At 33.7% G+C, this 12,292-nt stretch overlaps 1 protein-coding gene across 2 annotated transcripts in view; it reads left to right on the top strand.

The window, feature by feature from the left end:
* The window catches only part of TDRD3 (tudor domain containing 3), a 59,399-nt gene that overhangs the window by 27,428 nt on the left and 19,679 nt on the right, over window positions 1-12,292 (top strand). For both annotated transcript variants that reach the window (XM_010728750.2, XM_010728752.2), the window contains exons 8-10: window positions 2,024-2,180; window positions 2,539-2,664; window positions 11,293-12,125. In XM_010728750.2, coding sequence (XP_010727052.1) covers window positions 2,024-2,180; window positions 2,539-2,664; window positions 11,293-12,125 — 1,116 coding nt within the window. The remainder of the gene's footprint in view (window positions 1-2,023; window positions 2,181-2,538; window positions 2,665-11,292; window positions 12,126-12,292) is intronic.

The following is a 12,292-nucleotide window of genomic DNA, read 5'->3' as shown; positions in this document are numbered from 1 at the left end:
TTCCATTTAAATTGGGCAATACTTATTTTCTATTTTTCCTATGGTCTGTAGGAGATTTGCTTTACATTGTACTGTAAATTGGCAGTACTTCCAGTTTTTTGAAGCTTAATGTCATTTAATGTACTTTGCTGTTTAAAAGAATATGAACCCACTAAGTCCAAACAGAAAACCTTCTTCAGTTGTAATTGATGATTTTAGCAGCAGATAAGGGGTCTTTTTTTGGTTGTTTTTAGGACTGTGATATGGAGTTGATTTGAAAGTTTATGTAAGTAGTTAATTTGCATGTAAATATAGAAAGAGTCAATGTATTTATTCTATCTATCCAGTGTGTTACCTTGAGAGAAAGTTGAAACTCTATGTCACAGAAAAAGACACAAAATAGTGGTTTCTCCTATTTCTTTGTAGACAGACAATAGATTGTGCAGACTTGTAGGATATATCTTTTCCATTCCAGTTCTTTATAAAAGAACCAGCAATATCTGTGCTATGTAAATGAGTTAAAGGGAAAGTTTTTGATGTCCAAAGGTAGTCTGGATATTCCTTCATTTTTCAGTCTTTGTATCTGAGAAATTGCTTTTCCTTTGGGACTCAGGTTGAGACAAAGATTTTTTTTTTTTTTTAATCCATTGCTTAGAGTACAAGTTGTGTACATATGAGCCCTCACTTCTTGCTAGTCTTTGATGAACATAACTGTCATGCACTGGATTCCCACCAGTGAAAGGCGATGATGTAGAGTAAGCTGGAATTTCTCTCCTGATTCAAAGCAGCTACACATCTTCAAGAGGGAGAAGTATGAAGCAGGCTTGCTGAGGCAGTAGAAAGCAGCAATTTTTTGTGTTGGATCCTTGTTGCCATGCATAGAAATCTCAGCAAATGGCTCAGATGAAGAACCATTATACTGCCTTAAGTGAGATTTTATTTGGGCAACTGAAAATTGAATTCAAGTGCATTGATGATCTCATATAGGCATTCATGTCGTGTTTCATTGCCACTGGATTTTGAATATGTTTTAAATTGTATTCAATCTGTGGACATTGAAGAATACTGTTAAATTTGGAAATTAAGAAGTGAAATTAAGAACATGAAAGCAGTTAACATAACTATGTCTTGCTCGTTACAGTGATTTTTGGGTTTCAAAACATAGTTTTTTAAGTTCTTAGAGTTGTTATATCTCCTGGCTTACTTAAGTCTCTGAACTGAAACAATAGCCATGGACACCAATTTTATGCCACTGCCCCGGATAGGACGTCTGCTTGTAGTTCTTGTCCCAGAGCATATGGTGTAGCTGAACAGAAAGTGAATGGATAGAGACTTCAGGAGAAGTTGTAGTAGAACTGTTGTAGTAAATAGATAATTGGCATCATTTTGGTTGGGTGTGGGATGAGGAAAGGCAGAAAGCCTGGCCCCATTTCACGTTTAATGTATATCCGCACTAGAAGAGGCAGTCCCAGCTGAGGCCTTTAAGCACAGTCTGTGATTCTTGATTGGCCTTTTTCTGATCATACTATGTACAGTTCAGAAGTGGGAGGTTGTTTGTATTTTTCATTCCTATTGAAACCTTTTCAGTTTACATTTTCTCCTTGTTTTGAGAAATGTGTAACCACTTCTGGTGTTGTTTATAAATGTTGTGAAAGGGTTCAAAGAGAAATGAAGACTACATTAATACTGCTCAGAGAGATTCCTTTCATTTTTCATTGAAGAGGAAGTGTGTTACAGTCTGTCAGATTGTTCCGCTGTGCAATAAAGAAAGAGGTAGAAAAGGGGAATTTCTGCTTGAAACTGCTTAATATTAGAACAAAAAAATCAAGAAGTTACGCGAAAATAATTGGAAAAAGAAGTCTCTACTGTCTAGTTGTTTAGAACTAAAAGAGAACTTATCTATGATACCATATGTTAATCTAAAATGTTTATCATCAATGCAATATGGAAAAAAATAATTATTAATGGAAGGTTAAAGTAATATCTGGTGGTTTTATAGAGTCTGTGGTAGCTTATGATTATTTGTTTGTATCTTTTATTTCAGGTTGATGAAAAGGCTCTAAAACACATAACAGAGATGGGCTTCAGTAAAGAAGCAGCAAGACAGGCACTTATGGATAATAGTAACAACCTAGAGGCAGCATTAAATTTTCTTCTGAACAGCAGTAAACAAAAGCCCCTTCAGGGACCACCACCTAGAGGTACAACTTGAAAAGATGAGCCTTAAAATGAAGTGTTCAGGAGCAAAGGAATTTATTTACCATGTATTAGTAATGTGTATAACTTATGTAAAGTATATCTACATTTTTTTTAACAAGTTAGAATGCATTGTAAACCTGAGAGAGAATACTTAGAAAAGGCCTCTGTATATTATCCTTTACAGTATTTCTGGATTTGAAATCACCTTACATGGAAAATATCTCTCTTGCAATAGATTTTTTTTTTAACAGAGTACAAAATTGCTGTAATTTAAGTCTAATAATGAAAAAATAAATGTTTGTGTTTTTTTTTTTCCCCCTCTTACCTCACCCCTGAAAAAGGTCTGTTTAATGTTTACAGGTAAAGGAAAGGGCCGAGGCCGAATAAGACCTGAAGATGAAGAAGAGCTAGGAAATACCAGACCGTCTGCACCAAGCACACTGTTTGATTTCTTAGAATCCAAAATGGGTACTTTAACTGTAGAGGGTAAGTTATTGAAATTGAAGTATCTGGAATCAGTATTTGGCAGAGTTGGTGGATTTTTTTTTTTCTTCTTTATCTAGAAACTGGCTTCTACAAGTTTCGCCACAGTCAACAGTAAAACAAGGAGCACTTGAGAGCTTTCCCTCTCCTTTGAAGAAAGGTCAAATAAATTGCACTGTGGTAGATTGTGTTTCTGTCTTGGCTGTCAAAAAGCTGATAGCTTCAGGCTTAAGTACCTTGAGGTTAGTAATTTTGAAATCAAGTTAGATAAATACCACTTATTAATAATAATTTGATAAAGACACTTGCAACTTTATTGGGCATTCTTGTAGTTCAAAGGAAAAACACCGAACTCCAGTCCTCCTTTCTCAGTTTCCAAACAGCACATTCTGTGTGGTGCTCAGTTAAGAGCAGTAAGCTAAGTAGGTTTTTTATTCACTCTTATTTGCCAATCAAACAAACCCCCATTTTGCTATAATATATTAAACAGCCTTTTGCTCATAGCTTTCCTGTTTAATAACTGTATGGAGTGAGGAAGAAGTGGTATTTTAGACAGAGAGAAGCCAAACAATATTTAAAATCTAGCACAAAAAATGTGGGCTTTTACTTGAATGTCCTCTTCTTTCTTTAGAAGCAATAAAAGAATGCAGTTTACAAATCTAGACACCTGGTTATGCCTAAATCACTTCATACTTTGGAAGTTTTAACAGACAGATCCATTAGAATGAAAAAAGTTTACACTTTATACATTCTGAGGTCTCTAGAGGCTGCTGTGATATTGAAGTAGAATTCACAGTAAGCTGAGTAATAAAAGAAGATTGTTATTTTTGCCTTGGAAGTGTTTCAGTAGGCAATGTGAAATTGAAATATCTGTTTCCATTATTTAATGTCAAGTTTTGTGGTGGAGCTGTAATTTTTTTCTCCCTATAAAACAACACTTTATTCAAGAGTTAAATAAAGGTCATACTAATTTACATGAACTAGTGTTTTCTAGTGAGTGCATTTAAGGAGTCTCAGCATTTATATATAATAATTTCCAACTGAGTTCCCAAATAGTCTCTGTTGTCTCTTAATAATACTTCGTTTACTTTCACTGGCTATAATTAAAAAAGAAGTGATGCACTAAAAGGTGGTGTAAACTGAACAAAAGAAGTGTAAAAAAAAAAAATACTTAATGGTGAAAACAGTTACTAGTTTTATTTTCCTATTGCAATGCTCAATTCATTTTTTCTGCTACACATTTTTTTTTTTTAAAGAAATCTTTCGAGATCTGACTATCCCTACACCTGAATGGACAAGCTGTAATGTTTTGGAATTGATTTAAAATTTCAGAAATAGCTAATAATGCAGCCATGTGAGAAATACTAGCAAAAACTGCAGAATGTTCAAAATGAGGTGATGGTTTCATAAAAAAAATACTACTGTGATAACTTACACAGCAAAGCTGAAGAATAAAATTGTTCCCAATTCAAATGAAAAAGATAGAGCTTTAGGCTACCAGGGACCTTCCAAATGGCCATTGAGATTAAGAGAGTTCCTATATTGCCTTTTCATTTATTTGTAATTTGGAGCCCTTAGTGGTGTTTTTTTAGAAGAATTCAGGCTGTAAATGACAAATATTCAGTCAATAACTGAAAATTAAGTGTGTGGAAACAAAACTTTCTTAATAGATTAAAGACAGCTAAAATTGTGCAGAAGTTGGCAGAGACATTTATGTTGCTAAAAAATGGGAGTATAGAAAAACCAGAATACAGCCAACAGAAGAATACATGTATATTTAGGGTAAATCAGCCTTCAGGACTGATACAACTAACTTGTTCTTCACCACCACTGAGACTTTTCTGTCTAGAGTTCTTGTTTCTTATGTCACAGATTTAGAAGCATTTCATTCAGTGGAGTGTCATGTATTGCCTGTTTTGAAAAGGACGTACTGCTGTTTTTCACCAGTATCTCCAGTAATTTCTTGCAAGGTGTGAGCTCTGCCTAAAAAGAGATGACACAGTATATTGGAATTCACAGAGATTGTGATGGAAGTGCAAATAACTGTATAATGACAAATACTTAAAAACTAATCTAGTCTTACACGAGAACCCTTTGTGGATGCTTAATTTGTACTGGACAGAGAAATTGCTTAAATATCAGAGGAAAATAAGAATTTATGAAGCACTAGTTTATCTTATTAACTTCTGAAAGTATGTATATATATATATATATATATAGTAGGTGTGTATGTCAGTATATATGTGTTTAATCATAATAAATGTATACTTAAAATTTATAGCAAATGTATACAAATGAGTTTGGGGGCATTGATGTTAAATTTTTGGTAAAAAGGTTGAAGTTGTTGGCTGTTACAAGTATGCAGGAAATTTCAAACGAGGCCAGAGATGTTTTGTTGAACGTATTAATTTTTGTTATCGTGAATAAATATCTTTTTTGTTGTTGTTGTTACAAAAATGAAACAATTAATTTACGCTTAGTTGCTTAATATTGTGTACTTGTGTCTCAGAGTCATTACTGAGTTAGAAATGAAAACATGAAGCTGTGTAGACTGGGTCAGAGCATTGAGACCCCAGTTTTCTGTTGGAATTATTAAAACTATCCGATTCCTGTTAAAAGCATAGCATTTTTTCCCTGATATTTTTGCTAGATGTTTTTGAAACTGAACATTTACATTTATAGCTGAAGTCTACTTGCATATGCAGAGTAATGTTTTGCTTTAATATGTTTTAATATTTCTGGAAGCCTATAGCAATAAAATTTCAGCATATTCAAATGAAAAAAAAATGCAGAGAAGTTTAGAAATTCAGTCTTTCAAACTGCACTGGGAATGTTTTTCATTCAGGAAGGAGAGATCAGCAGGAAAGAAAGGACACCCATTTTGTCAAAGAAAATGTGTGGCAGCAGGTGAGCTTAGGAGTCAGTGAAATTACTAGCAAATCCAGAGGCGTCTTGCTAGGAAGGTACAGTGATACGGACTATAAGCCATGTCAAAGTTCACCAAACATTTTTGATGTGTTACGATTTAGCTATTAGCAGAAAAGCATTCACTTAATAATTGTGACAGTTTATAGTTCTTTTAATAGCAAATATATATTACTGTGTTATAGTTGTTTCTGTGCTGAGTTTCATTACTTCAGTATCTTTCTCTCCCCTATAAATTGAGTGTTTTTAAGTAGTTAATTATTGGTTTATATTTTACTTGGCCCTAGGTCTTTCAGAAATAGTAGAAAGTGAGCAAAAAAGTATATTGGAGTTGCTTTTCTTATGTTTTAGTTCATTGTTTATAGTTCATTTATGGAATGAATCCACAGACTTATGACTTTGTTTATTAATTAGTGGAAGATGGAGCATTTGTATCATGCCTCTTCACTGTATTTTCCAGAAATTTAAAATCGTGGTAGAAAATCCCTTTGAAATACAGAAGCATTCTGCATGAGCAGATCAAATTTTGTAAAATTGTGTTCAAGTAGTAATTTCAAAATTGTATTTTCATAAGCATATATAAAAAATTAGGTTTGAGATCTATCCTTTGGCAGCTCATTTTGTTGACCAAAAATGAAGTAGATTTCCGCAGTGAATAAAAATGGAGCAGTAGTAGTGCTTTTTCCTCTTGCATTACAAGAGGAACATTTCTTGGATATGTTCTTGGATATCTTATTTAAGAGATTAGAGAGAGGGTTAGATATTGAGAGAATTCTCTTATGTGTGGCTGTAAGGCATTTAAAGGAAAAATAATAAAAATAATCTCTGTGGGATATATGCCTTTCTTATTGTTACTAATTTAACAGTAAGTAATAGTAGTTTACTAAGAACTGTGAAAGAATTGAATTGCTTCTTTTAAAACGATATTGCTGGTGTGTAGTGAGTGTTTGCTTAGCAGGAGTTTTATGATTCTTTTGGTTTAGTGTGCGTGTAGCCAATATATTGCAGTGTATTAAAGCGTGGTGTTTTTTCACTAGAAAACAATGGTTATAGTAGCACATATATTTCAGTTTAAAACACATAAATGGAGACTATAAACCTAAATACAGTTTGGTTTGTGCAATTTTCCCCCCTCTTAACGAAAAATAAAAAGTTTTCATAAATGTCATAAGAAGAAAAGTGTAGTTCTACATAAAGTAATAAAGACTTCATGCTCAGTTGTCCAAAAATATGACATATTTGTGATGTGACACTTAGATTCCTTGCTTTTTTTTTTAACTTTTTTTGGTGTTCCCTGAATGATCAGTGTGCAATTTGGTGTGCTGTTCTTGAGTTGGGCTTTCTGAAACAAAAAAAGAAACATAAACAAAATCCTCAAAAAAACATACTCTCATTACCAGTTTTGAAAATTGAAAATATTTCTTTTTTTTTTTTTAATTAGAAAACCCCTTTTTTCATTCTAGAGAAATAATAATAAATATAATTGTACTTCCTGTTATTTGGAAGTCAGTAGGCTTTAGATTGCTTATTTTCATTTAGTCAGTTTTTATTTTTTCTTACTGAATGTGTCAATCCCATAGGAGCATGCCTCGGTTCTTATGCCAGACTTTAATTTATCTTGCAGACTGCCCTTCAAATGGACTTTCCAAGAAATAGCTAAGCTCATGCTTAATTGCAGGTGGTTCTTCTCTCTCAGAAATCTTAGATTTCTTCGCCAAGTTTGAGAAAACTACGCAGTCTGAATTCAAACACTTACTAGAAAACCATTTGCTGAAAATGCTACTATTCTGCCATTTTTATGCCTCTATTGTAATTGAAAATTAACTCATTTAAATTTTTAAATATTACTGCCTTAATCTCCTTTCAAGCTGAAATATTGCCATCTCCATTCAAGCTAAGGTGACACCAGTGTTCAGCGTTTGCAATGTCACAGTGTACGTACAGTGACGATACTTACCCCTTTGAATTCTTTCTTCATGAAATGTGTGTCCAAGTGTTTGCAGAAAATGGCGTATGTATTACCAGCAGCTTTTTCATTTAATTTGGTCCTGTAAGTTACCAGTAGAGACTTGTATCTAATCCTTAGTATTAAAAAAATAGTGGTGGTAGAATGCACATTAGGGGAACTATTGGAAACAGCTAAATACGTAACATTGTATCACCAAGAATAAGATAATAAGATCTTTTCATTGGTTTTTCTAGTAAGCAGCTGTACTGTGGAAGGCCCAGGCAGGCAGGTTTTTCTGCATTTATCTAGGACATCGTGCAACCTCCACTGAATAATGAAGTCTGATTCTTCTGCAGAATTTCTGGCATGTTGCTGTCTGATGTGGTCTTTAAAATGCCAGTTTTTTTCTTTTTAGATGTTGAGAGACACATTTTGGTTAGAAACAGAGGTTTTATATATAGTTGTACAATGAAGCGTATGACCAAGCACATAGTTACCTACCTGGAATGCCATATTTATCACCATCACAAGTGTTAGGCTTCTGTACTCTTCAGGCAGATATTAATTTCTTCTAAATGATTCAGTGTCCACACAAAAGAAAAAACAGAAAGCAATTCTTCTGAACTGGGGTAAAGATTTTTTTTTTAAAATTCTTTGCAGCATCACTTTTTCTTCTAAAATAGTTTATTTGATCTAGTGAGAAGAACGGTGTCATAGAGAGCACTGATTTGCTTTTCTTCATGCATCTTTCCATGCTTTAGTGTCTTTAATTCTGTCTGAAATCTCAGTACTACTCATTATTGAGAACTTCTGAAATCATTTCTGAATCTGCAGTTACGAAGTACGTACTTCTGTTTGTGAACAGATAAATGGCCAGGTAGTAATAAGACAAGGAAAACAGTTTTAAACTATAAGAAGGGGGTGTGGTGAGGCACTGGAACAGATCGCTGAGAGAAGTTGTGGATGCCCCATCCGTAGTGGTGTTCAAGGCCAAGTTTAATGGTGTCCTGGTCAGCCTGATGTAGAGGGTGGCAACTCTATGGCAGAGAAATTGGAGCTAGATGGTTTTTACGATCCTTTCCTACTATGCCATTCTGAGATACTACAAACCAGTTGCTCAATTTCTTGTCATTGCTTTGGTAGGTTTTCTCTAATTTAATTCAGATGAAGTGGAAAAAATGTGTAAGTTAAAATAGTTTTCTGTTTGCTTAGTTATTTAACACACACAAATAAGTTAAAATACGGTGTGTTATTGTTTTGTACCGTGCTATCTTGTGGGCTTTTTTACTTATTTTTTCAGTTCTGAAATATATTATTATTATTATTATTTTTTACTTCTAAGTAACTAGTGCTGTCAAAAGTATTATGGGTTAGACTCTTGCATGAACTACTAATTCCTTAATCATTAAACATAATATTTCACTATTTAAGTGAAATGCAAAGAATTCTAAAGAAAAAACAACAAACCAAGAAAAACCACAACAGTTTAATACTACAGGTTTATGTATTACTTATTTTTAGCTATGAATGGTTGATGCCATCTTTTGAAAATATTTGTGTTGAAAATAAGTAGCTTCAGTTTGGGTTGTACAGAGAAGCCTTCTGACTGTGAGAGATAACAGAAATAGTTGACAAAATTTCTGGAAACTGTCTTCCTGTCTTCCTTTGCCCTTAAATTATTTCTGCTACTGAACACAATGATTTTTCTATTAATCTTCTTGTTTTTCTTTGGTTATAAGGAATAGTTCATCCATCTTTGCCAGCTTAAATATCTAAGCACAGGAACTTTCAGAGAACAAATAGTATCAAGAGCTCTGACTTAATTAAGGAAAAATATAAAAGTGCTAAGGACTAGGCATATTTTCCTACTCTATCTTTCTTTGGTTCTTAGGTACTGAGAACAAGTTGATGCTCCTATCTTCTCGAAATCCAAAGTCAGAAAAAAATTTCAGACACCTTTGAAAGATTCAAGAAAAGATTAAATTTAACAACTGTTTTTTTTTTTTCTAAATTATTAGGTAGGAGAGTTGGTGATAAACATGATATTTTTGATTGCAGCATTGACCCAAACCCAAATATCTTCTGTTTCAGATTGTCAAACTTGCCTCTTCAGTCTTCCAAATGTTTCATGCTCCTGCTGTTAAAATGAATCTCCTGAGCAACAAATTACAAAAATAATGAGATTACAGGAAAAACAAGTGAGAGGTGGCATATCTAGGTAGTCTTTTTGAAAGAACTCAGGAGGTGGGAGCAAGTCACAGGCTATAGCCTCTTACACCAACAGCTAGGCTTTGACTGAAATACAAATTCAAATGTGCAGCTTGGGTTTAAAGGAGGTGAAATAATTCTATTCCAAGGTTAATTGCTTCAACAGTTAAAGACCAGCATTTAAAAAAAAAAAAAAGCCTTTAATTTCTAAACTGATTTTCCTATACTCAATTTCTAACTGTTTAACTGTTTCATAATAAGTCTTTCTTGCTAAGTAGACAGCTATCAACATTTGCTTTCCTAATAGATATTTATAAAATGTAGTTACCTGTATGTTATCCATCAGCTATGTTAGCTGTGTGGATTGCATTTTCGTAGTATCTGATTAAAAACTTCTTTCCAGATTGCTTTTTCACTTTTCTGAGCAAACTCATTTATCATTTTTTTTCTTCAGCTGTGCAGTCCACAATTACAGACAATACTTCTGTAGTGGTTTGAATGGTGCTGTATAACATCACTGTCCTGTGAACTCTTGCCTCCACTTACCAGATATGAGCATCCCACCTAACTCAGTTACTGTTTTGTTCATGGGAATACTTGTTGTCTGCAGAAGGCGCATGACAAAAGAATGTGCTGGCCAAATACAAAGGCTTATAAACATTTCCTTGGCAGAGTTGTTCTTGCTCTCTAGTGTTATTCTTAACTCTTTGCCGAGAGATCATTTCCCTTATTATTAATTTTTAAATGAAATTCTGTGATGTCAGTAAGAGCTTTTTCTGTCACAAATGTTTTAACTCATTTATTTCTTATGCTTGTTCCTCTTGGATTCATCTTGATCTGCAACCTCCTTTGGCTCTTCCCTTAAATGTTTCATAAAAAGTTAAAACATTTCACATTTGCCTAAAAATAAAATAAAAAAATCCACAGTAAGTTTTACAGAACTCCATGATCTTCTCCAACCCCACAGTGCAATAGAAAATCTACTCCTTCTCATTAGGTCCATGATAATTTTGTTCCACTTAACATCAGTTAGAGTTCTGACTCAATCTTTTAAAGGTTGCACTTGAATAATTCCTGCTATGGCTCACTGATCACTGTCTTCAGAATCATGGACGTTTTTGCTATTCCCATTAGCTCTAGTTCATTTTATCAATTCTATTTCTTGCCTTTATGTTAATGTTGAACAGCTGTCAGCAATTTATTTTTACTGAATTAAAATTTTCAGATGACAACTATTTCTTTTTTCTCCTCATTTTCCTGTCCATTCCTTTCTTCACATCAGAATTCTATTTGTCTTTCTTAAGTGATTGTTACTCATTTAATAATAACTAATTTAAGTACCATCAAGACAAATTGTGTATGTTTTCTATTAACCAGTAATTGCAGTTCAAATATCTGCTAAACTTTAAAGGACAATTCCATTTATTTATCTCAGAAGTAAATGCTACTTGCTTTTCTGAATAATACTGTTGCTTTATCATTTAGGATCTGATCCACTGTTTCTATATTATATATATATGTATATAATCATTATTTTTTTCTCTTTATAGAACCAAAATTACAATTTCAACCACCACATCAAGTACAGCCCAAAGTTATGAATACAGAACAGAATGGCATCAAAGAAAATCATTCAAGGCATATTTCTCGCAATGACATGAGACAACCAAGGAATGAGAAGCCCCCTCGTTTTCAAAGAGATATTCAGAATTCAAGGCAGGCTTTGGAAAGTGGGGGATTACCAAGAAACAGAGGTCCTGAAAGGCACAACTCTTTAGAACATTGGACAGAGGAGAAAATTAAAAGTGACAGACATTATCCTAGAAATGATAGGCCAAAGGATTTGGGTTATCCCATAGCTCAGAGTGATATTTCCTTTAAAAAAAGGGATAACAATATACAAAACAGAATAGGAAAAGGGGTGTCTTTCACGGAATTCAAGGAGAACTCTGCTGCTCAAGATACTACCGACAACAATAACCAGAAACGTGGGAAAAGGGAAAATCAAATACACAATTCTGAAAATTTTTGTGATAGGAAAACACGAACAATAAGTAATGAAACCTTTATGGTAAAAAGTGAGCAACATTTTGGTGTGAATAATGATTACCAAAACCCTGGTAGAACTGATAATTTTAATTCTATACCGAATGGAGATACAGAACATCATCAAAAAGGAAGACGAGTAGGGCCTATCAAATTGTCAGGACCTACTGTGATTCCATCTTATGATGACAAGATTTTGTATTACAACACTGCACCCAAAAGGAGATCGGGGCCCATCAAACCAGAGAAAATAATAGAACCATCAATTCATGCAGAGTATGGAAAAACCTGGAGACCTGGGGATGAATGTTTTGCTCTTTATTGGGAAGACAACAAGGTATATATTTGCCAAATATTGACTAATTCAAATTCAAGTTTTGATGCTTTCTTATATCCTTGAGGGTGACTTAGCACACCAGCACAAAGACAAAGGGCTTTGTTCATAGGTGTATACTGTGCTTCGTGGCTGGCTTCTTTTTCTACTGTTTTTTTTCTTTTTTTTTT

The sequence above is a fragment of the Meleagris gallopavo genome, chromosome 1, assembly GCF_000146605.3.
Source record: "Meleagris gallopavo isolate NT-WF06-2002-E0010 breed Aviagen turkey brand Nicholas breeding stock chromosome 1, Turkey_5.1, whole genome shotgun sequence".
NCBI classification, from domain to species: Eukaryota; Metazoa; Chordata; class Aves; order Galliformes; family Phasianidae; genus Meleagris; species Meleagris gallopavo.
The sequence above is the reverse complement of the archived record's forward strand: the minus strand, read 5'-3'. Positions and strand labels throughout refer to the sequence as shown.